The 26,543-nt window shown below is 25.6% G+C and overlaps 7 protein-coding genes across 7 annotated transcripts; 4 read left to right on the top strand and 3 right to left on the bottom strand.

Annotated features, from left to right (window-relative positions):
• Positions 1-1,839: 1,839 nt before the first annotated feature.
• MDR1 (ABC transporter B family member 1, putative) lies at positions 1,840-6,225 on the top strand (the record flags this gene model as incomplete). The annotated part of the gene is made up of 1 exon (XM_029005398.1): positions 1,840-6,225. One exon carries the CDS (start codon positions 1,840-1,842, stop codon positions 6,223-6,225), a length of 4,386 nt encoding a protein of 1,461 aa, XP_028861991.1.
• Positions 6,226-8,007: 1,782 nt separating this feature from the next.
• Positions 8,008-9,823, bottom strand: PmUG01_10021500 (mitochondrial processing peptidase alpha subunit, putative; the record flags this gene model as incomplete). Its single annotated transcript, XM_029005397.1, has 2 exons — positions 8,008-9,233; positions 9,445-9,823. The coding sequence occupies 2 exons, from the start codon at positions 9,821-9,823 to the stop codon at positions 8,008-8,010; spliced, it is 1,605 nt and encodes a 534-aa protein (XP_028861990.1).
• A 1,888-nt stretch (positions 9,824-11,711) lies between these two features.
• On the top strand, positions 11,712-14,986 carry PmUG01_10021400 (conserved Plasmodium protein, unknown function; the record flags this gene model as incomplete). Its single annotated transcript, XM_029005396.1, has 2 exons — positions 11,712-14,673; positions 14,838-14,986. The coding sequence occupies 2 exons, from the start codon at positions 11,712-11,714 to the stop codon at positions 14,984-14,986; spliced, it is 3,111 nt and encodes a 1,036-aa protein (XP_028861989.1).
• Positions 14,987-15,479: 493 nt separating this feature from the next.
• On the bottom strand, positions 15,480-16,402 carry PmUG01_10021300 (conserved Plasmodium protein, unknown function; the record flags this gene model as incomplete). The annotated part of the gene is made up of 3 exons (XM_029005395.1): positions 15,480-15,710; positions 16,039-16,078; positions 16,281-16,402. The coding sequence occupies 3 exons, from the start codon at positions 16,400-16,402 to the stop codon at positions 15,480-15,482; spliced, it is 393 nt and encodes a 130-aa protein (XP_028861988.1).
• Positions 16,403-19,032: 2,630 nt separating this feature from the next.
• On the top strand, positions 19,033-21,860 carry PmUG01_10021200 (DnaJ protein, putative; the record flags this gene model as incomplete). Its single annotated transcript, XM_029005394.1, has 4 exons — positions 19,033-19,041; positions 19,646-19,688; positions 20,047-21,640; positions 21,827-21,860. 4 exons carry the CDS (start codon positions 19,033-19,035, stop codon positions 21,858-21,860), a joined length of 1,680 nt encoding a protein of 559 aa, XP_028861987.1.
• Positions 21,861-22,556: 696 nt separating this feature from the next.
• Positions 22,557-24,060, bottom strand: PmUG01_10021100 (dynein light chain Tctex-type, putative; the record flags this gene model as incomplete). The annotated part of the gene is made up of 6 exons (XM_029005393.1): positions 22,557-22,651; positions 22,801-22,875; positions 23,118-23,196; positions 23,532-23,566; positions 23,683-23,734; positions 24,046-24,060. 6 exons carry the CDS (start codon positions 24,058-24,060, stop codon positions 22,557-22,559), a joined length of 351 nt encoding a protein of 116 aa, XP_028861986.1.
• An 883-nt stretch (positions 24,061-24,943) lies between these two features.
• On the top strand, positions 24,944-26,342 carry PmUG01_10021000 (conserved Plasmodium protein, unknown function; the record flags this gene model as incomplete). The annotated part of the gene is made up of 5 exons (XM_029005392.1): positions 24,944-25,095; positions 25,372-25,500; positions 25,651-25,777; positions 25,904-25,942; positions 26,166-26,342. The coding sequence occupies 5 exons, from the start codon at positions 24,944-24,946 to the stop codon at positions 26,340-26,342; spliced, it is 624 nt and encodes a 207-aa protein (XP_028861985.1).
• Between the last annotated feature and the right edge of the window lie 201 nt (positions 26,343-26,543).

Below are 26,543 nucleotides of genomic sequence, written 5' to 3'. Positions count from 1 at the left end.
TAAATATATATATAAAATATTATTAAAATATATTTAAATGTTATTATAAATTTTTTTTACATATGTTCTTATACATTTTTATCTAGGGTTATGCTATATATTAAACGTATATAAATGCATATATATACATAGAATTAGCTAAATAATTTTTTTAAACTACTCCATATATATATTATGCTTGTTGAAGTAAAAGTATATATAAATAATGTTTAGGTATGGAACAATAATAAAATATATATTATTTAGATGAGTAAAGGTGATGAAAAAATCCCGTTTTCACATAGATAATTGTAAACTAGGTAGCAAAAAAAAAAAAAAAAAAAATATATATATATATATTTAGATATATTTTTTATAGATTTATATACTAATAAATATATATGTATTTTAAGTGATAACGAAGAAAATTTTGTAAAATAAAAAAATAATAATTTTACAGATTATATATAATACATATATATATATATATATATATATAATTTTAAAGAAAAAATAAAGTTTTACAAATAGATATGTATACATTTATAATATATATATATATATATAATAGCATAGAAAAGTAGGTGATTAACTTTATTTTACTTTTAGAATATGAGCTTTTTTTAAATGCTCTTTTAAAGAAAAAAAAAAAAAAAAAATGCACTTTTTAAAAATTATCATCCTTGTTTGATTTAAACTCCGTAAGATGTACATCTTTTTATAAGAATAAAAAATATGTAGATTAATATATTTTAATTTATTGTATATGTTTATATATTATGTATGTATATATGTATTATGTTTTTTTTTTTTTTTTGAATGAACAATATATATATATTTGTATAGATAGAGTTATTAATTAATGAATGCAATTATTCATTAAAGATTATGATGTAATGATTGTAGGTGTTAAATTGTTAAGATAGTGTAGATTAATTTCCGCTTATGAACATTTTTTTTTATCAAATAATATAAAGAACCGTTGTGCGCTTAAATTTTTAATAAGTTAGTATTATGTTTTGTAGTATTTATATATAAGTGTGCATAGAATTACTATATATTACATATTTTATTATATATGTATATATACATACATTTATATATGTGTCATATAATTTAATTGTTTTTATAAAGTTATTTAAAAAGGGAAAAAGGAGAAATATTCATTTGAGAAATTATTTATGTACGGCATAATTTAACCGCTTACATGTTGCAGTTTTGAGGACGTTTTAATTTATTTTCATATACTATATATATTGCGCAGAAAAGTATACCAAGTGTATGTGAATGTGCATTTTTATGTGGACATATGTGCTTAGAGAAATACATGAACATATACGTGAACATATAAATGAAGTTATACATGATTATATATGTTCACATATGTGTATGTACAACAATTCTATGAATTTTTGTTCCATTTTGAATTTTGTTTTTATCCTTTTTGTTGTAGTTTTGTAATACTTACAGCGTACGGCTTTTTCGCGAACGCTGTATTTTTGTATGTGCGCGTATTTGCTTGTTTAGTTTATACACATACAACGTATACACAACCCATATATGTGTATATTTATGTGCACAGCGCACGCATGTACGAGACCGAGGTACACACACACACTAAGAAACACATATACAGACATAGAAGCATACACACAAACCGACATAGCAGCAAACAGACGATAAATGTAGCAGCGAACACACTAATTGTATGCATTTAATAACGTTTACATATGTATATTTATATATATATATATGTATATATATATATATATATATATATATATGTATGTATGTATATATATATAGATAGATATAGATATAGTACGTACATTGTGATCTTACGCCCTGCATTCCATGAAAATGAAGAAAGATCAAAACTATAAGAAAGATGGGAGTAACCTTAGTATAAAAGATGAAGTAGAAAAGGAGCTAAATAAGAAAGGGACTTTGGAGTTGTTTAGGAAAATAAAGAGTCAGAACATATCATTTTTTTTGCCTTTTAAATGTTTACCGTCATCACATAAGAAATTGTTGGGTATAGCTTTTATATGTGCAACAATATCAGGAGGTACATTACCATTTTTTATTTCCGTTTTTGGAGATATAATGAAAAATATGAATTTAGGTGAAGATATAAATGAAATAATTTTGTCCTTAGTATTAATAGGTATTTTTCAATTTATATTATCATTTATATCAAGTTTTTGTATGGATGTTGTAACAACAAAAATTTTAAAAACGTTAAAAATTGAATTTTTGAAAAGTGTTTTTTATCAAGATGGACAGTTTCATGATAATAATTCTGGATCAAAATTAAAATCAGATTTAGAATTTTATTTAGAACAAGTAAATGCAGGAATAGGAACAAAATTTATTACTATTTTTACCTATGCTAGTTCATTTTTGGGTTTATATTTGTGGTCATTATTTAAAAATGTGAGGTTAACTTTATGTATTACTTGTGTCTTTCCATTAATATATATGTGTGGTGTAATATGTAATAAAAAAGTAAGGGTAAATAAGAAAACGTCATTATTATATAATAATAACACAATGTCTATTATTGAAGAAGCGTTAGTAGGTATTAGAACAGTTGTTAGTTATTGTGGAGAAAATATCATTTTAAGAAAATTTAAATTATCAGAAAAAATGTATAGTAAATATATGTTGAAAGCAAATTTTATGGAATCATTACATGTTGGTTTGATTAATGGTTTTATATTAGTATCCTATGCTTTTGGTTTTTGGTATGGTACTAGGATCATAATATCAGACATGCGTAAACAGAGCATTAATAATGATTTTCATGGCGGTTCTGTTATATCAATATTGTTAGGTGTACTAATTAGTATGTTTATGCTTACTATAATATTACCAAATATTAGTGAATATATGAAATCGTTAGAGGCAACTAATAATCTGTATGAAATAATTAATCGTAAACCATTAATAGAAAGTAGTGGTAATACAGGTGATGTCTTACCTGATATAAATAAGATACAATTTAAAAATGTTAAGTTTCATTATGATACTAGAAAAGATGTAGAAGTATATAAGAATTTAAATTTTACCTTAACAGAAGGAAAAACATATGCATTTGTTGGTGAGTCAGGTTGTGGTAAATCTACTATTTTAAAATTAATTGAACGTATTTATGACCCAACAGATGGAGATATTATTATTAACGATTCACATAATCTAAAAGATGTAAACCTAAAATGGTGGAGATCAAAAATAGGTGTTGTTAGCCAAGATCCATTATTATTTAGCAATTCTATTAAAAATAATATAAAGTATAGTTTGCTTAGTATACAGGACTTAGAATATCTTCAGAACGGGGATAATGACCACAAGGACATGGATAATGATAATGATGAGAATACGAATAAATGTCGTACTAATAAATGTACAAAAGATTTTAATGATATTATTAAAACGAATAGGACTAGTGATCTTCTGGAAGTGAAAAAGGCATATGAATCAATTGATGATTCTCAAGTTATAAATGTTTCAAAAAAAGTACTAATTCATGATTTTGTTTCAGCTCTTCCTGATAAATATGACACCATGGTAGGATCAAATGCTTCTAAACTTTCAGGAGGACAAAAACAAAGGATTTCTATTGCTAGGGCTATAATTAGAAATCCAAAAATTTTAATACTAGATGAAGCTACATCTTCCTTAGATAACAAATCAGAATATTTGGTTCAAAAAACAATTAACAATTTGAAGGGAAATGAAAACAGAATTACTATTATCATTGCGCACAGGTTAAGTACTATCAGATATGCAAATACAATTTTTGTTTTGTCCAATCGGGAAAATAATAATATGGGTAGCCATTCTAGTATTCCTTACGACGCTGCAGACCACAGTAGCAATAATAACAATCCAATTAATAACCTAGGTAGTTACATAATTGAACAAGGAACACATGATTCTTTGATGAAAAATAAAAATGGTATTTATTATTCCATGATTAATAATCAGAAGGTATCTTCAAACAGATCTAACAAGGGCAGTGATGATAATGATTCTGAAAGAAAAAGTAGTGTTTATAAAGACTCAGATGTGGGAAACGACAATGAAAGTATATACAACAATAATAACAGCAGCATGTTGAATAATGCAAACGGGGAGGGAGCTTCTAAAAATAAAGATATGGAATTATCGACAAATGGAAATGAAGAAAAAGTATCATTCTTTAAAAGAATATTTAGAAGAAAGAAAACGAAAGGACCAAATAACCTACGCGTAGTATATAAGGAAATGTTTTCATACAGAAAAGATGTTTTTATCATAGTGCTGAGTATTATAGTAGCAGGTGGATTATATCCCTTATTTGCCATATTATATGCAAAATATGTAACAACGCTATTCGACTTTGCTAATTTAGAAAAGAATTCAAACAAGTATTCTCTTTACATTTTTATTATTGCTATAGCTATGTTTATATCAGAAACACTTAAGAACTACTATAACAATATAATAGGTGAAAAGGTCGAAAAGACAATGAAGCTTAGATTATTTGAAAATATTTTACATCAAGAAATTAGTTTTTTTGATCATGATATGAATGCACCAGGTTTGTTATTAACTCATATTAATAGAGATGTTCATTTATTAAAAACAGGTTTAGTAAACAATACTGTTATATTTACACATTTTATTGTGCTCTTTTTAGTTAGTATGGTTATATCGTTTTATTTTTGCCCAATTGTAGCAGCAGTATTAACAGGTACATACTTCATTTTGATGCGTGTGTTTGCAATAAGAGCAAGATTATCAAAAAGTAAAGGTATAGAAGAAAAGAGAAATAATTATGGAAGTAATACTGCTTTTGTATATAATTCAGATGATGAAATATTTAAAGATCCCAATTTCTTAATACAAGAAGCTTTTTATAATATGAACACGGTTATAACTTATGGTTTAGAAGAATACTTTTGCAAGTTAATAGAAAAAGCTATTGATTACAGTAATAAAGGTCAGAAAAGGAAAATTATAGTAAATTCAATTTTATGGGGATTTAGTCAAAGTGCTCAGTTATTTGTTAACAGTTTTGCATATTGGTTTGGTTCTTTGTTAATAAGAAGAGGTACTATTGAAGTGGATGATTTTATGAAATCCTTGTTTACCTTTTTATTTACTGGTAGTTATGCTGGAAAGTTAATGTCACTTAAGGGAGACTCAGAAAGTGCTAAAGCATCTTTTGAAAAATATTATCCATTGATTATGAGAAAGTCGAATATTGATGTTAGAGATGTTGGCGGTATAAGAATAAAGAACATAGATGATATTAAGGGAAAAATTGAAATAAAAGATGTAAATTTTAGATACATATCAAGACCTAATGTACCTATTTATAAAGATTTATCTTTTACTTGTGAAAGTAAAAAAACCACAGCTATTGTTGGAGAGACAGGTAGTGGAAAGTCGACTGTTATGAGTCTTCTGATGAGATTTTATGATATAAAAAATGATCATATTATTTTTAAAAATGACACAATAAAAAACAAATCTAATAACGACATTGGAGTAACAGAAGAAGGAGCAGATATGGAAGGAGGAGGAATACCCATGAATAATGCTGATGAATTTAACAAACATTCGAAAGAACGTTACGTTGATGATGATGACGATAATAATAAATACACATTGTTCAAAAATAGTGGTTCTATATTACTTGATGATGTAGATATAAATGATTACAACTTAAAAGATTTAAGAAGTCTATTTTCAATTGTTAGTCAAGAACCTATGTTATTTAACATGTCCATTTATGAGAATATCAAATTTGGAAAAGATGATGCTACTTTAGAAGATGTTAAACGTGTGTGTAAATTTGCTGCCATTGATGAGTTTATTGAATCGTTACCAAATAAATATGATACAAATGTTGGTCCTTATGGCAAGAACTTATCAGGAGGTCAAAAACAAAGAATAGCTATTGCACGGGCATTATTGAGAGAACCTAAAATTTTATTACTAGATGAGGCTACTTCATCACTTGATTCGAACTCTGAAAAATTAATTGAAAAAACGATTGTTGATATTAAAGATAGAGGAGACAAAACTATTATTACTATTGCCCATAGAATTGCTTCAATCAAAAGGTCAGACCGAATTGTTGTCTTGAACAACCCAGATAGATTAGGTTCCTATGTGCAGTCTCAAGGAACACACGAGGAGCTACTTGCAGAACAGGATGGTATATATAAGAAGTATGTTAAGTTGGCCAAGTGAACACTTACACGTGGGTGTGATTGTAGGTGAATGTAGGTAAATGTAGGTGAATGCGTTTGAGTGATTGTAAGTATAAGAGTGTGTGATTTTGTGTGATTTTGTGTGACTGTGTGTGACTGTGTGTGACTGTGTGTGACTGTATGTGACTGTGTGTAACTGTGTTCGACTGTGTGTATGAAATGAGAGGGCAAGGGAAGTCGTATCTCATAAATTTGAAAATGTGCACGTGAACACTCGCATTGTAAACACAAGTGCGTATATGACGCTTTTAAATATTATTAGGGTGTGATTTTAAAAAAAAATTGTATGTATATTAAATGAAAAATTAATATAAAATGTAAATAAAAAATAAAATAAAAAATAAAATAAAAAATAAAATAAAAAATAAAATAAAAAATAAAATAAAAAATATATAAAAAATAAAATAAATAAAAAATTTATAAAAAAAAGAAAACTCTTCCGATCAGTTGTTGCACATGATGTCAAAGCCATTTTTAATATATCCTTCATGAAATAAAAAATTTTTTGTCAATAAAAACAAAATATATATTACTTTTATGCGTTTTTATGAATGCGTCTACTGTATGATAAGATTTGTACTCATGTATACACATATAAAAATATGCATGTAATTGTGTCATGTATGTATCCACATATCCATCATGTATATGTTGATAGATATATGTTTATTTATTTATTCATTTTTTTTTTTTTTCCAACGTTTTTTTTTTTTTTTTTTTTTTTTTTTTCTGTTTATATGCGAATTAACCGAATTATTTTTTAATATGAGGATTCATTAACTCTCTCCATATTTTTGTATTCAGACTCAAGTTTCAACTTATTAGACAATAATTTTTTTTAAATAATATCTTGAAGAAATAATACACTTTTTAATTGCAAAATAATGTTCCGTTAACTCTAGGCTGTACGGAGCGTGTTTGCGTGTTAGCCTGAGAAAAAAGAATACTCCTTTTAATTCTGTTTCGTTTCATTTCATTTTTCTCCATTTTATTTCTTTTTCTCTGTGCAAAGAACTTTTACCAGCGAAAAACAGAAAGAAAAAAAGATTAACTGTTCAGCAAATTTTCAAAACACAATATATATATGACCACGTCTTGATATATATATATATATATATGTATATATACATATATAATATTCTTTAAAAATTGTCTACCCCCATTGATTGATTAAATGTTTTTTGATAATACCCCATGTTACGAAATGAACAAGGTATGTGCCAAATAAATTCGTGATGTTGGTGGTAAATACATTAACAGCTGCTATGTACAGGATTATTTGTTGAAGCGAGTAGCTATTTTGTTTTATTTTATCTTATTTTATATATTTTTTTTTTCTTAATTTTCATACTTACTAAAGCGTGATTAGACACTGTTTTATAAGTGTCGTCTTTGCATTTTTTCTTCTATTTTTGAAAAATGCAAAAAATAGCATATACTATATATGTGTATACATGCGTATGTATGTACACGTATGCACAGTGAGTGCACTTAAAGAAGGGAAAACAGATAAAAAAAAAAAAAAGGAAATAAAATAAATACATAAAATAAATAAATACATAAAATAAGTAAATACATAAAATGAATATATATATATAAAATGAACATATGTAATGGATAAATAAAAACGTGGGAAAATGGGGAACCAAATGGACAGCCACAATAAGGCTAAAAAGCATAAGCGGGTGCAAAAATAAACATGTTGAACTAATATTGTAAATAAGTCAAAATATATATATGAAGCACATTTTTTCCTTTTTTTTTATCCCAAAATTTTGCATATTTCGTCATAATGAGGGGCATGATTAATGTTTCCATAAACTACAACAGTTGGTTTCGATTTAATGAATAAGCGTACAACTCGGTTTATATCATCTTTTGTTACAGCATCAATAGCATCACATAATTCTTTTCCAGAAAGAATTCGATTTAAAATCATCATTTGTCTAGCTAGGTCTTCCATTAAAATAGATTTATACTCTAAGCTCATCCACATAAAACTTTTTAGACTTTTTTTTGCTCTATTTAATTCTTCATCAGTTACTTTGTTCATCTTTTGAAATTCTAAAGCCATTGCATTTATTATATCAAGAGTATTAGATGGTTCTCCTGTAAAATATAATCCGAATAAACCCGTATCTGAATGTTGAGTACTAAAAGCCATACATGATTCAATAAAATTATAATTATTTAAAACATTTAAAAATAGTCTTGAATACATTCCTTTTCCTGGTCCTCCAGTTGAGAAGGAACCTCCTCCTCCCATTAACGTTTGTAACACAGTTAAAGTAATCATATCTGATGATTTCCATCCACCTTTTGTTTCATATGCTATTGCAATGTTAGTTTTCTTTATATTCTTATCTTCTACACTTATAAAACCACCTGTATACTTAGGAGTTATTTCTTTTTGATTTGTATAAGGTATAGAAACATAATCTTGAAAAGCTCTAGATGTCCATTTTGTTAATTCATCATGATCTACATTTACCCCTATTAATGTCATATTTTTAGGGGAAAAATGTTTAAGCATAAAATTTCTTATGTTCTCAGATTTATAATTCTCTACACTAGATTCACATACGTATAACTTATTACCTAATGTATTATTATGCCATGCTGTATTATGTAGTAATTCTGTTATATACATTTCAATATTTTCAAATAATTTTTTACGAATCACATTCAATCGATTTACATTATTTTTCATCTCCCATGATAAAAATCTTGGAAATAATACATTTCCTATTAATAAATTTGTCACTACTGGTAGATACTCCTTTAAACATTCACATGTATATACCATGTGCTCACGAAAAGCGTTACAGCTTACGTTTGCTCCTATTTTTTCCAACGACTTAATTGTTCTCAAGTGAGATAAATGCGCAGTGCTGTGAAAAGCCATATTTTCAATCATTACACTCATGCCTTGTTCGTTCACCTTGTCGTTTATTTCTTCGTACCTGGATCCGCATTTCACGTAAAGTCCTGAAGAAATGGGTGAAGGGATGTAACCACAAGTTGGTACTTGTGCGGATTAGGGATACATATGAATTGGTTAGAGGCACAAATAGATAAACGAGCGGACAAACGGAATTGCATACATGTATATAGCGCCTTTACAGCAATAACACGGCTGTCCACGCAGAGTAATAGAATGTACGTACTTACGTACATACGAATTCATTATGTAAAGTACCTATGGAGCATACGCTGTTATTTTTGTTGGTCGAGATAATTTTCAAGTCATTTTCTAAAACTGAAAAATGCAATTTTTCGTCCACTTGCTTATATGGTGGTAATTCTGATTCTTTTATTATAGCTATGTTCAGGGGTATATCCTTATATTTATTATTTTTCCCTTCACTAAAATAATAATATTCAAATTTGACCTCTTTAATTATATCCTCAATTTTTTCTTTTTTGAATGGTACTTTGCTAAAGTTTTGTTTTTCTCCTGTATATATTTTATCTAAGTTAGGGTTGCGTTTTAGTTTTAAGACTTCACTACTGTAAAGCCTTTTACCAACCTTTGCTCTACTAAGTACTATGTGAAACCTCTGTGCGTTTGTGCTCATTTTATTGACTCTCTTTATAAGAACAAGTACTGGTGAACGCATATGTCTGTGCAATTTGAAGATGATGTGGTGAAAAAGGTACGGAAGAATGGGTAAAGCAAAATAGGTATGTCAATTAAAAATTATTTTTATTGGTTAATTGTGCGTATACATGTGTGAATAAGCACGAATATACATACGTACGTATGTATGCATAGCATACGAATTATCGTATTTTAGGCAATTTTATGTGTATCATGAAATTGTTAAAAATGCTCTAAAAATTAGCAGAATATCTTATGATGAACGCCACGTATACATCACTGCGATTACGTATAAAAGGAAATGAAATAAAAATAAGAAAAATAAAAGAAAATATATAAAAAGAAATGAACGTAAGAACGAACGAAAGGCAAACACATTACATTCTTAGCAGATAGTTGCGAGAAAATATACGTTTTCTTTTTCTTTTTCTTTTTTTGTTTTTGTGCTTTTTTTTTCCTTTTCTGTACGTTCTTTCTTTCTTTCTTTCTTTCTTTCTTTCTCTTTCTTTTTTTTTTTTTTTCTTTTTTATTAGTGTTTTTCCTTTTCCTTTTTTATATTATTCTGTTATTTGGCTAAACGCAAATCATAGAGAACGACAGTCATGCACTATATTACGAAACAGTAGAGTGAACAATATTCAAAATCTTAATTTATTAAAATAAAAAAAAAAAAAAAAAAAAATGTGTCATGGTAAATTAAAGCGTACATTAATTTATACATAAATTGTGTATAGTACTCTATTTGATATATACAATTTTAAATACATTTTATAATATAATGCTACGTTGCATATATTAAAAAAAAAAAAAAAAAAAAATCCAGGAATGTAAATTTGGCTTCTTTCCTTTTTCAAAAGGGTGAAGCGTATTTTGGGGGTTGACAAAAGAGTGGAAAGCCCCCCAAACAAAGAATACAAAAAAAAGAAAAGAAAAATAAAGTAATAAATAGATAAAACAAATAAATAGATAAAACAAATAAACAGATAAAACAAATAAATAGATAAAACAAATAAATAGATAAAACAAATAAATAGATAAAACAAATAAACAGATAAAACAAATAAACAGATAAAACAAATAAACAGATAAAACAAACAAATAGATAAAACAAACAAATAGATAAAACAAACAAATAGATAAAACAAACAAATAGATAAAATATATAGATATATTAAAATGAATGTATATATGCACATTTCCACGCTTATGCTCAATGGAGGATGACAAATATGTATCAATATTTAAGTGATATAAAGTAAAATATATAAAACACAGAATGGTATATATGGTACATCTGTGTATTCATGTGTTTACATACAAAAATGTGTATAGCAGTAGAACAACATTAACAGAATAGGCTGTAGATACACATTTTTAAGGAAAATAGACGTTTGTTCGTTATTTAATTTTTGCTAAACTTTAACTCCTTTAACATCTACAGTAGTAAACAAAAGTTGCATTTTTTTTTTTTTTCTCCCTCTCACATAATATAATATAATTGAAGATAATTTTTAAAATTGATTGATCCTATGTTCATCATTAGAATGTATGACATTGTGAATGGGAAAATAAAATTTAGATCTATTCTTGTAAAATTTAGAAAAATAATTAGTTGATAGTAGTTAAAGTAGTCCCATCCATATCCAAACGTGTCTATAAGTTTACAAGCTTTTATAATCGTAGTTTTTACTATTAATTTTTTATTGTTTAGTTTTATTCTTGTTTATTTTTTATTTTTTACTGTCTATTTTTCCCCATTTAAAGCCACTCTAAATATGACATTATATAGTACGTCATATCATAGCGAGGAAATGCAGTCGCTGCACAAGTTACATCCATATTATAAAAAAGAATAACAAGGAATTATGAAAATTGTAAAAAATGAGTGGTTTGTCAGTAGAGGATACGTTTTTCAGAACTTGAGGTTAATAGGATATTTGAGATATATGATAGATACTTCTCAGGAGAAGAAGATGCATTTTTTAAAATGTAGTATTTACGGGTTTTGTTATAACCATGAGGGGAAGGGGACAAAGAGAAGAAAAAATATACAGACGAATGAGAGTAACAACAGAGGCAACAGCAACAAGAGCTATATTAGTAACAACAGGACTACTGCATATGAGGGAAGGTTGCCCAATGGTAACACAAGTAACGAATATATAATAAATTATAAAAACATGGAAATAGGAAAACTTTTAAAATATTTGTCACTTAACGTGAAAAATGAAAAGACAAAAGGAAAAAGAGATAATAGTATAATTGAAGAAGCTGTAGTACATCTTTCTAAAAATGCGATAATTATAAATAATATGAATTTTCTTTTTTTTAATATGTTACTAACTATTATACATAAAAGTGAAATAAAAATAAGCAATAAAATATTAAATCAAATGGTATTGTTCTTATTACATAAACACATTTTGGTGTTATCCAAAAAAGACATTAATAATACGAACTCTTCATGGATTAACATTATTAATTTACTTTCTAATATCTCAAAAAATAATAAAGATCTTTTACCCTTACTCCATAAAAAAATAGATGATGAAAAGAATAATGGCATCAATGGAAATAATGGGGTCTCTTTTATAGATAAGCTCTTATATAGAATTACAAATGAGAATTATGATTATTCGATGAGAGAAATTTCTTTACTGTTACATAGTTGTTACATATTGAATATAAGAAGTGTAGAGATGTTTAGTTTTATTTATAAACAAATGTGTGAAAAGGAGTACATACTAAATTGTCTAGATATACACATTTTTGTGTATTCTGTGCATAGATTAAAACTCCATAATTTTGTAATTTTTCTTGAAAATATAAAAAAAGATATTTTAAAATTATTAATCAATTTTTCAAATGGACAACTAGTAAATATATTGTTAGCTTATACATATTTCTTTTTCAATAACAAAGAAGGAAATAATTTTATTCAAAATGGAGGATTTATATGCACACTATTTAATAGATGTATGCACACGTTTCACCATTTTACAAATAGAGAATTTTGTAATTTTCTAAATTTTATCATAAAATATGATATATATTTAGAGGAAAACCAAAAGTTAAGACTGTTGATGGCTATCTCAAAGTTGCTTCAACATAAGTGTAATGAAAAATTGAATCTGTATTTAATGACAGATATAGATATCTTTACTATTGTAAATTTTATTTACAAATATAGTAGTACAGACAACTACATGTTTCCTCAAACCGATTCTGTCTTTACAAATTTAGATAACGTCGTTATACATTTAGTAAAAAAAAAAAAATTTAAACAGAATTTATTGGTATATATATTGCATTTTTATAAATTTAGAATTAGTACTACTTCTCTAGGTACTGAATTCTTCTCATGCGTTCTACAATATATTAATGTAAGTACTCTAGAGTTTAAAATGAAAGTAATGCTACTAACATCTCTTGAGAGATACTTGCTATTATCTCAAAGGGAAGCCACAAATCATGTAGCTATTATTAAGAACTATTATTATAAATTGTTTGAATACATGTATAATGACATATATAAAGAGATAAATCAATTTATGCAAAAAAATAAGGAAGAAAGTGATATAGATACAACCATATACACAGAAAAAAAGGAAATATTTTCAAATACAGATATTAAAGAAATATTAAAATTAATTATGAAAAGAATGGACAATGATGAAACAGACCATCAATACTGTTGTAGTACATCTAGCAGCAATGCCGAATGTGATATTACGAAAGTGAAAAATAATTTTCTTAACCTTTTATGTGGATATATAATAAAAAACAAAATAGTGGAATTGTTTCCTTACATTTTAATGGGTAGGAGTTATATACCCATGGATATATGTACCAAAGTGGAGCTTATTTTAAAAAACGTTTTTAGCATACTGAATAATTATACATTAGAACATACTAAAAATATAAATGACCCAAATGAACAAATTGAAAAAAAAATGAATGAGCCTATTGGACGAGATGAAAAAAAAATAATAATAAAACCTTTTAATTTTATACGCTCCTTAAACTTATGCAATGAATTTATTTTTAATAGTAGAGGTAATATTTCAAATTTTTTAACCAATAAAAATGTTATATTAAAATATTTGGATGCTATTAGCCTAAAGGAAGAAAATAATATAAACTGCACATATTTTAATTTATATGTGCATATGCTTTTATTTGATATAAATCATAATATACTATATTTTGTGAACATTCTGCTATCCAAAATTACAGAATATATAAAAAGTGCAAATTTTAATTATAAGCAAAATTTCTCAAAAATTGTTGATATATACATATCAATAATTAAGCTAAATATCAGTTATTATAATATTTATATAAAATGTATATATAGATTAATTTTCTCCAAAATATTTTATTATTATGAAAAGTTATGTTATAAATATGTATCACTTTTATTTTACTCCAACTTGATACATTTGTTTTTACAAATATATCTTCAAAAAAATTTTTCTAGACATGTCGTCCTATCGATCAGGCTATTGTTAAGGCAGTTTGACTTTTTTTTAAATTCTTTAGATCAAAATACTTACAATTTACTCTCATCAAATTTTAGAGAACTGTCAGAGTATGATAAGAGGGATATAAAAAAAACAAAAAACATACACCCGTTAATTTCTTCATTTCCTTTAAATGAATTAATTTATATCTATAGAACATTAACAATTTTTCATTTCGTCAATTTGTATAAATATATGAATATATATGAGTTAAAAACTTTTTACATATTTTGTAAAATTTTAAACTTTTCTATTTTTAAACTCAACAGCTTTTCCATAGAAGACTTCACGCAGACGAACAGGGGTAAGCTTACAAAAATACGTGAATAGAAATACGTGCATATGTGAACGTATGTGCTTTCACTCGTGAAAATATAGTGCATACGGATATACCTACACCTGCATGTGCATAAATACTTCTCTACACACACATATGTACACATAACCACTTGTACTTCTATTTTGTAGGCGCGTCAAACATTCATAGCTCAGTATTAAGCTGCTTGAATGACCTTTTTAAAAATAACGAAAGGGCAAATATCCAGTGCGAGCAAATCGTGTTCCCCTTATTCATAATAGATATTTTAATTAATAAAAAGTGTCCATGCTTCGTATGATATTCCTTTTTATTTTATTTTTTTTTTCATTTTCATTTTGTTATTTTTTTTCCTATTTTTTTTAATTTAATCTAAAAAAAGCTTTAAAATCCATTTTTAGTAAAATTTAGAATTTTGTAATAATATAATTTATATAAAAAAAAAAAAAAAAAAAAAAAATTTAAATGTAAATTCAAACTTTACATCCCTTTCAACAAAAAAAGAGAGAGAGAAAAAAAAAGAGTAGATAATAGAGAATAAGGGACTAGATTTATACAAATGTTTGTGCAATTGTACATACCAATATTTGCAAAAAAAAAACAAAACAAAGCGAAACATACATTTACAATATCGAAAAAATATGCGTATAATATGTGTTAACTTATCAGTGATAAACATAGCTTCACTAGGTTAATCTTTCTTTTATTTAATTTTCTTTTTTCATAGAAGAGATTTGTCTTTATATTGTTCAAAAATAGACCTAACTGTTATATTTTTCATCCTCCTTTTTCTGCTAATTTTCTTCGTAAGCCTCATCATAGGCTTCATCCCAGGTCCATTTGATCAGTGGCTGTTCAATAAATTGATGATTGGGAGCAGGTTTATCAATAACATCATTTAAATAAAAAGACATATACGGGATGACCGTTCCATCTCGCATCCTTGTGTACATTTTGCTTATTTGACTGTCCATTATTTTTAAAACTCTTCTTGCCATGTCATCTTTTTCAGAAAATCGCAGTTTCTACGTAAATTTGTATTAGTGCGCGCGCAAATACATACATAAATGCTTTTATATGTACATACACATTTTAAGTATACAAAATGTATGTATGCGATTTGTATGTATACGATTTGTATGTATACGATTTGTATGTATACGATTTGTATGTATACGATCTGTATGTATACCAATTATATACTCGGTTGAAGCAAATAAAATGTCTATGCAAAAAAAAAATGATAAGAAAACAACTTCACTCGGTACAAAAAATAAAATCGCGTGTAACATATAAGCAAAATGGAAAAACATTTATGGCAAAAAATGCACATTGCTTCTTTTTAGTAAATACCGTGACTTTTCCTAAGCAAAAGTTGGTTTCCTCAATGTACCTAGTTAAACGTAAGTATCATAATTATAAAATGGCCATAAGTATACTGTTATATGTGTATGTGTATGCATATATCTATCTATGCATACCTACATACATACATATATACATACATATTAATGCATATGGGCGTGTGAAAAACTTCCCTCACAGGGATATCATATTTTTACGATTTTCACGTTTTCTTCATTTTTTTTGTTAACCAGTCATTATTTTTCTTAACCAAATCCTTGTCAGTTACGTGTTTCCCTGTATAACCACTAAAAAAGAGCTTGGAATTTTGCATATAGCCCAATGTGATATTTTTTAATGTTGAAGTTTTCATTATAAAAATATTTAGAAAATCATTTATGTAAACATAACTTGGCAGATCGGAAAAAGATATTCTTTATTTTTATTCTTTTATAAAATATATTGCTGAATTGAGAAGGAGGATAAAAAAAAAAAAAAAAAAAACTATGTTTTACGCTATCTTTTATTCCCTGTTCAGAAAAATTGGGGGTAAAAATTGGCATAAAAATGGTGAGAAAAAAATGTGGAAAAAAAAAGGAAAACATAAATATAAAAATAATATTATCAATTCTGCGCGTTTTAAACTAATTGAATAGGTTCTTTTTAATTGAAAAAAATTAATAAATTATAATAAAATAAAATAAAATAAAATGAAAGATAATATAAAATAAAATAGAATAAAATAGTATAAAATATATGTTTATGTTAATACATATGCTCAAAATCTTTCGAAGATAATATTGAAATCAAAATATTATAGATGATAAGCTCTTTTACAGAATAACGTGTACATTTTTTAAAATTAAAAATGATACCCCTTATTAATTTATTACTCTTATTTGAAGAAAAAAATAAAAATGCTGAACTCAAAAGTTAAGGTGTATGCTTTATTAAATCATAATATTTGAACAATAATATCCTTAATTTGTTCACTTATATTGTTCTTCTAAATCCGCATTTGTAAAAAATATTAACTTATGGAAGGAAAAAAAATTGCATACCAGTAATTCGCATTATTATTATATATATGCACACATATTGCCAGACATGAAAAAAAGGGAAAAATAAGGCTTCCCCGTATCATTATGCGTAAATAACTTTATATATGTTTTTGCTTATAAATACATTTTGTTTACTCATATATTTTTACATGGTTTTTAAAAATATGTAGACTGTTTAATTTTTCTACATGTGAACACTAATCTTCGGTGAATTAAAAAAAAAAAAAAAAAAGTCAACAAAAACATGTATCACGTCCATAAAGTTTTCAAAAATTAATACACACTGTTTTGAATAAAAAGTAAAAGGGGAGGAAGGTGTGAGATGAACGTAAATAAAAAAGGAATGAAAAAAAATAAAAGTAGAAATAGTTCCCGGAAAGCTTAAACTGTTATGCGGAAAACAAAAAGAGGTAAAAATGGAAATTAGTAACTCATATATAAAGTGAAGAGGAGATACTACATTAATCTTTCACATGTTTCGAAATTAGTTTTATATGTTGTGTTTAAGTTAAAAGTGTTTTAAATGTAACTGATATGTTGCTCCAGTGAGGCCTTTTAAAAATAAAAAAAAAAGAAGTAAAATTTACAACCGAATACATAACAGCTAATTTGGCTTGGATCGTTATATATATATATATAACAGGAAAAAAAAAAAGAAAAAAAAAGACCATGCTTTCGTTATAATAGCATTTATTTTGATTTTATTTTTTAAACAAAACAGTTAATTTATAACAAAGTTCTTTTAAAAATTTTTTTGTACTATGAATTCATATCGTTATGTGGTTTATTTCAGTAAATTGGTACGTATTCAATAGGTGCCTTTTTCTTTTCTTTTTTTTTATAAATTATAAAATTTTCTTTTTTTTTTTTAAACTTTATTTAAATTTATTTAATTTAACATATGCTTCTTTCTTTTTTTTATTTTCATTCTTCCCGTTCCCTTTTCCTTCTCTTTTTCCATTTTTTTTTTTTATTTTTTTTTCCACTTTTGATTTCCGCTTTTCTTTTTTCCTCCCCCTTATTTTATTATATAAATATATAATATAGATATATATATGTATATATATTTATATATATATATATATTTTTTTTTTTTTTAAATGCTCTTTTTCACGACTTAATTTAAACTTTTTTCCGTATAGAAAATTTTCTGCATTGTAAAATAAAAATAGCTGTTATAAAAAAATAAATTTTAAAAGTATTAAAAACATATATTTATATACGAATAATATATATATAATATACCACTACTTTTTTTTTTTTTTTTTGCACAAAATATATTATTACACAGTAATAATCGTTTTAATGGTAAATAATTACATTGTAAGTTCCTGTAGTTTAACTTTTTTTTTTTTTTCTTTTAGCATTTACATTTTTTTTTTTTTTTTTTGTTCTGTAGCTGTGAAAATTATACTTAAACTTCAATATATTTGAGAGTATTAGTAAATTTTTTTGCTAATTAAAATTTACTTCTTTTTTATACCGTATTTACATATTTTCGTATTTACATATATATATATATATATGTGTTAAGGGACACTTTTTATTAAATGAATAATATCAGAAAAAGAAATGGTAAATGGAAAGAAAAGAAAAATGAAAAAATGATGTGAGAGCATAGTGACATTGTGCTATAACAAGAAAAAGAAAAAAAACGCTTAAAAATGCTTTGACGTATATATATATAACGTGTATATATATAACGTATATATATATAACGTGTATATATATAACATGTATATATATAACATGTATATATATATATATATATATATATATATACAATTATACATGTATATGTTGTGGTGAGTCACATATATTAACTTCGTATATATTTCCTTTTAATGGAAAAAGTCTTTTCCATATATAAAAATTATTAAGTTTTTTCCTTTTCTTTTTCCCCTTTCATGTAGATGCACAAAAGTATTGCAAGTTTAAGGAAATGGATGAAGTAAGTTATAAATTAATGTGTGTTATCAGTTATGTATAAGCAGAATATATTTCAACATAAACGTATACGTGCATATATATCTAATTGTCTACCTGCATATATACGTAAATGTGTACGGACATATATATATATAAATATTCGTGGCACACTGTAAGGAGGGAAAAACAACTTTTAATATTTGCGTAAATATATTAATTTGAAGAAAGTAGCTTGCATCTAGTAAATTCCCTTTTCCTATGACCTAAAAATAATGACATATATTTATTGTTAACCCCCTTTTATACTGAAAATTTACTTATAAGAAAGATTGTTACGATGAGCACATTTAGATAAATTTTTTTTTTTTTTTTTTTTTTTTTTTACAAAATGAATTACACATTTAATGTAGTAAAATTGAAATTTTAAGTGTTGATAGTTATGAAGGGGATATTGTATAAACAACATTTATTTGAAAAAGTATGCATGTATTTATATGTAGTGGGTATATAAATTATCTAGGTCCATGGTTTATATGGCATAGATATGTTTAATCAGTGCTTGAGATGTAAGTGATTTAACTTTTTATTTTATTTTATTTTTTTATTTATTTATTTTTATTTTGAAGGACCAAAAAAGTAGTGGTGACCTTAATAGGACACAGATTTATGGTAATAAGCATAAAGTAAAAAAAAAAAAAAAAAAAAAGAACTTTTTTTTTTTGGTAAAAAAGAAAAAATAATAAAAAATGAAAAATGTGCTATCGAACATAGTTATTACAAGAGTTCGTACATGGATGATGTATGTGCATATATATGTATATATACACATGCGCATGTGTACTTGTTAAGTGCCACGTCATTTACACATATTCACCATATTAAAAATGTATGACTAGGAAATATAAAAAAGTTCTATGAGGAAAGGAATCCCATTAAAAATGAACTTTTGCCTGTAGTGTTACATGTATATGTACATTTTTAATTACCTTTTGTTTTAATTTTTTTTTTTTTTCTCTCATTTTTAAAGAGAACAGCCAAATAATACCGAAAAGTAGTAATATATTCGAAGGAGAAAGGGAGGAAAAGAGCTTAATTAGCAATATCTTTTCAACGAGGAGGCCAAAACATGCGGGTGCTGGCCTAGTTTCAGGATTAAAATCATTAACAAAAGGAATAATAGTGGGTACTAGCTTTTTATTTATTTCTCCCTATTTATGTGCAAAGGCTGAAGGGATTAATGGCTTTTTCAAAGGTATGTTTTTTGGTCTCCTGAGTGCAATAATAATACCCATAATTTCTTTAGGTGTAGCTAGTTATCAGATAGGTAGAGGAATTTTAAATACTCCGGAATCTATAGCGCAGAGAGCGTTAGGAAAAATATGGGATGAAGAGAAGAGAGAATGGTATGACTTTTACTATAATTTGGACGATGAAGCAGTTAGGTTATTAAACGAAATTGACGATAATAATAATAATAATAGCAATAATGGTAATAACAGTAACAACCACGGTACTAATAATAATAGTAGCAACAATGATAGTAATAATGGTAATAGTACAAAATATATTAAAAAAAATGATATTGATGATGATGAGTATTATAACAAGAATGGAAATATAAAAGTGAAAAATGATGAATTTTATAAAATATTAAATGTACCAACAAATGCAACACAAAATGAAATTAAAAGACAGTATTATAAACTTGCCAAAGAATTCCACCCAGATAAGTGCTCAGATTTAAAGGCTAAAGAACAATTTCAAAAAATTGGAGAAGCATATCAAGTATTAGGAGATATTGAAAGAAGAAGGAGGTATGATAAAGAAGGAAAAACTGTTTTAAATAATATGCAATTTATTGATTCTACTTTTTTTTTTACCTTATTATTTGGTAGTGAAAAATTAGATCCATATATTGGAAAACTTCGAATGGTTATGTATGTGGAATATGAGCAATTATACAGAGACGAAGATGTACAACGTATAATTGTAAAGGAACAGAATAAAAGAGAAGTACAGTTAGCTTTAAATTTAAGAGAAATAATAAATAATTATATCCATGGAGATAAAGATGAATATATTATAAAATTTAAAAAAGAAATTAATGAATTATGCCAAACATCCTTTGGACATGTCATTTTAGAAAATGTGGCTTGGTCCTATGAAAATTGTGCCTATCAATTTTTAGGAGATAAGTATAGCTTATTTGGTATAAGTGGAAAATATTATAAAATGCAACAAAAAAAGAGAGTAATAGGTACTGGTTTTAAATTTGTTAAAACATTAATTAAAACTAGCTCATTAGCTAGTCAAATTAAGAAAAGGGAAGAAGAGGAAAATATTTCTTTAGAAAAATCAGCAAAAGTTAACAAAAAAATTGAAGATTCTTTACCAACTATTGTTGAAACCATGCTAAATATATGTCTTATTGATATTGATCAAACTATAAAGGGAGTATGTAAAAAAGTGTTCACAGATATGTCTGTAGATGAAAATATGAGAAAAAATAGAGCAGAGTCTCTTATCGTTTTAGCCAAAATTATGAAAAAAATCATTCAAGACTATAAAAAAAACAACGAAATCACGGATACTAAGAAGTTGTTCGAGGATGCTTGTATGAGGTACGTACCAAAGGAGCACACTGCGCGAATATTTTCCCCATGTGAATTACGTACCTGACCGCATTAATTGCTTGCTCGTGTAATTCGTGGGGCAATTTTTTTCCCATTTTTAATATGTGTTCATTCTGACATTATCCACTGAGAACCGTATATATATCATCATTGTTTTTTTTTTTTTTTTCTTAGGGCATACCAGAAACAGGACGATGAGTACATTTAAACTTGTTTCAATAGTGTAGCACTTTCCTTTTAGAATTTTTTTTTTTTTTTTTAGTATCCAACTGGTTATATGCAATTCTTTTTTTTTAAAAGAAAATCGTGGGGATATTATTTAATGAAAATTTATTTTATGATAAATGGACTTTAAGAAGTTTAGTATGCATTTTGAAGTGTTTGAGTGGCACACATATATACGTATTTATGTATATATATACATTTTCATTTATGTACGTATGTATGTGTAAATGTGTTAAACGCATTATAAGTTTTTTTTTTTTTATTATTATCATTATTTCCCCCTTTTTTTTAAGCGAAAAATTGCGTGTTTTGTAAACAAATGTTTTTTAATTTCACAGACAGTGTAAAATTGTATATATAAATTATATGCGCATATATATATATATATATATATATATGTATATGTGTATGCATATATGTATATATGTTGGCATGCGCACACGAATTTAAATGAAAATTGTATTATGCCTAAAAAAAAAAAAAGATTTTAAAATTACATATATACCTTTTTTTTATTATTCCTATATATGTAATTTTGAGGTATTTTTTTATGTTTCTGTTAAACACCAACTTTACTTTTTTTAACATGCTTTACTCAATTTAGTCTTTTTTTTTTTTTTTTTTTTTTTTTTTCCTTTTCACTCTTCACTTGTTATCTTCTTTCATTATTCGTATTCCCCTAATGCCCATCTAATATTTTTATAATATAAACATTAAGATAGCAAAGCATGTTGCAGTTTTTTAGGTCATGTGGCCAACATATTTGAAGGTGCTCTGAAAAGTGAATTAAATAATTTAGCAAAATAAGTTCGAATGGTTTTAACTGTAATATTTTTTCGAAAACATTAGCGTTTATTTTTGCTTAGCCATGTTGCGCTCTTTGACTTTATTTTATTTTATTTTATTTTTTTATTAAATGTGACTATCTGCCTTATCCCAGTAGGTCGAAAATCGAAGTGTTGTTTCCGTTTTCGTGTTTTTTAAAATATAGCAACTTACTGAAAAAGGGAAAATCAAAGTAAAACAAACGTACATATATAGACTTATGGATAGATATAAACGTTGGGGTAAGAGAACTGTTCAAATTGAACATCAAGAATAAATAATATATTAATGATACACACAATTCGATAAATAATAAATAATACAGTGAAAACTATTTTTTTTTTTTTTTTTTTTTCATTAAAATGTAAAATTTCGCTAGCATATTTCTATTTTTTCAAATTAAATGCATGTCTACTTATGTATTTTTGAGGAAGCATTTTGGAGTACAAAAAATTCATACACGCTTCGCAAATTATATTTGACCACTGATTTATCTAAATATAAGAAAGGAATAATACCAAAAGATGAGGAAATTAAAATTATAAATATACAATGTTAGGCTATGTTATAAGTGGCAGTGTACGGATTTGTATTATAAGTAAATTATTCAGAGGTAGATTCTTTTGATAAAACATAAAATTTCATCTTTTATAATATTTCCTGGTGTATTTAGTCATTTGTTTTTATTTTTATTTTTAATCACGTTTTTATTTTCAATTTTATTTTTGTTTTTACTTCCACATTCATTTATATTTTCGTCTTTATTTTAGTCTTTCCTTCCACATTTTTATTTCCATATTCGTCTTTATTTTCTTTTTTTTTAATTTACCTCATTGTTAGAATACTTCTTATTCCTCAAAACGTCTCATTTTTTAACAATTAAAAAGTACATTAAAAAAAGCCCATTATATATACATGTGAATTTTTACAAAATGTACGTGTGTTCATTTATTTATTTTTTTTTTTAACTTTTTCAATACCATCGACTATCGAATAAATTTGCTCAATACAATCTTTTTCTTTCCAAGTTGTCTGAAAAAAAAAAAAAAAATTAAACAAAAAAGATGAAGAAATATAAAAAAAATATAATAAAGCAAAGAAGAAAGGAAAGCGAAAAAAAAGGCAAAGCGAAAAAAAAGGCAAAGCGAAAAAAAAGGCAAGGCGAAAAAGAAGGCAAAGCAAAATAGAAGGCAAAGCGAAATAGAAGGCAAAGCGAAATAGAAGGCAAAGCGAAAAAGAAATCAAAATAGATATAGGTCTAAATTTAAACATTCGTAATGAGGGATCACAAGTTAATAAGCAAAACAGTTGAATGCAAAAAATAAAAAATAAAAAAGTATAACATCATCGTTCTTCATTTCGACGGTAGTTATTATGTAGGTAAATAAAAGAAGCTGCTCGAAGAGAATTTCACATATAATTAGTGTATATATGTTAATATTAAATGTCTTCTTTATTTAAATTTTTTTAATTAGTTAAAATGTAATGTGAAATAATTTGAAAGAAAAAAATATTTTAATATGTTTTATATTATTTTATATTAATTTATTTAATTTTATGTAATGTTATCTTTTAATTTTTATTTCTTCTTTTTTAATTTTTTTTTTTTTTTTGCCTCTTTTTTGGTGATATAAAATTTTTATATCTTAAGGAGAATACACTTTAATGAACAAGCAAGGAAATATTTCAAGACATTTTGTCAAGCTTACATATTTTACACTTTTATCAATTTTTTATTAATATTATTAATAAATATGTGTACTAAATAACATTATTACTATCGCCTTGTTTCCCATTTTGCTCTTTTGGGATTATCAGTTTTACTATTTTCTTTCGCCCCTCCTTTTATTTTGCTTCATTTTGCTAAATTTTGTTTCATTGTGCTATATTTTGCTTTATCTTGCTATATTTTGCTTTATCTTGCTATATTTTGCTTTATCTTGCTATATTTTGCTTTATTTTGTTATATTTTTCTTTATATCTTTCCTATTTTTTTTTTTTCCTTTTTCCTTATTGTTTTCTAGAAATATGTTTAGCTGTATTAAATTGAAGCAAACGATCTTCTCACTGAATTTTTTACGTCAACTTTTACACTGATTTTTATTTCTATTTTTCTCGTAGTTTTTCTTTCAATTTTCCCCTTCGCTTTTTTCATAGTATTTCCCATACATTTTTTCTTGTTTTCTCTCTTAATTTTTTCTTTTACAACTTCGAATTTTGCGAGAAAAAAAAAAAAAAAAAATGTCGATAAAATCTCCTTGTTTAGAAATATTACCCTTTATATTTAGGGAAGAACAGATAAGTAACAGAATTCAAACATTCCCAACAGAGACTATGAAAAAAGCTTATTTAGAACTGAAAGGATATTTTGAACAATACAAAATTTACGCAGAGTAACACTTGATCATGATGCTTCTAGTTTAGTTTAATTATATGATTAGACAAAATTTTTCCGTCTTCATAAAATATATAGTTAATTGTTTGTTTGTTTTTTTCTCTTTGCATATTTTATTTTTTTACCTTTTTTCATATACCTTTTATTAAGTGTATTTGTTACGTTATCATAAAATGTGCTCATTATTCCATTTTGCTATGTTTTCATTATTTTATTTTTTCACTATTTTATGTTTCCATTACTGCCCTTTTCCTATTTTCCCCTTTTTTTTAAGGAAATTAATTAACTTTACTGGCTCAATGAATGATGAAAATCAAAGAAAAGAAAAGCTGACAATTAAATTGAGATGTGAATACTATGCTGTACTATTTTCCCAATCATCTAAGCTTTTAAACGAATACATGTTAAACTAAAAAAAATACATTAACCAAAAATTAATAGATTGTAAAGTAGCACTCAGCAAACTTAAGATGCAGCCATATAAATTAAAAATAAATGAATATGTAAAAAATGATTAATTCATAATAATAAAATCTTTTCGTTTACTTTATAGAAATTTTAGAAATAAACTTATATTAGAATTAGCCATAAATGTGAATGGTTTAATAAACTCTATACACCCGAATATTATACAAAGACTTAACGAAGACGAGAAAAAAGAACTGCAAAGATATTGTGAAGTATATATAGAAAAAATTACAGTGATTTTTACTTATTATTATATATTCTTTTATATATATTACATATTACATATATGTGAGGATAAGCTTTCATCGTTTTTTTTTTTTTTTTTTTTTTTTTTATAGAATATCAGGAGTGAAAGAACTAAGTCCAAGTTACAAAACGTTAAACTTTTTTATTTTATTCCACCCGTTTTTGAGCCTTATTCATAATTTACATTTGAACATAAATTTTTCCACATACTTTTCTTTTTTTTTTTTCTTTTTTTTCATTTTTGAAAAAAGTTTTATTAATAGAAAAATCTCGAGTTTATATGTACGAAATGCGTAGCACTTATGAAAAAGCACAATAGAAAACATATGTATTTTCTTTCATTTTTCTTAACAGAAATTCACTGTATGTTTTTTGAACGATTTAATTATAGAAGATTTAAATTATGATGGAATGGAGAATGATCAACGAGTGAGAAATGTTTTTTATCCGGCTGGGCTTAAAGTAAGTGTTTTTGAAGATAAGGCATTAGACTTACAAAAATGTGAATGGGCCAAAATTTTAAAAGATTAGCTATAAATGAAGAAATAAATAAAAATTGATACTAATATAAAAACAAATGTTTGTGAAATAATGTACAAAATGTAAGGAAATACGGTATAAAGCTAAAATGATTCTTTTCTTTTTTTTTTTTTGCTGGTTATTTAAGAATGCCTGTTTTTCAGTTTTTTTAGTTTAATGTTTTTAAAATTTTTTTTAATTGAATTAGCACAC

Source organism: Plasmodium malariae (assembly GCF_900090045.1).
Source record: "Plasmodium malariae genome assembly, chromosome: 10".
In the NCBI taxonomy this organism is placed as follows: Eukaryota; Apicomplexa; class Aconoidasida; order Haemosporida; family Plasmodiidae; genus Plasmodium; species Plasmodium malariae.
The sequence above is the reverse complement of the archived record's forward strand: the minus strand, read 5'-3'. Positions and strand labels throughout refer to the sequence as shown.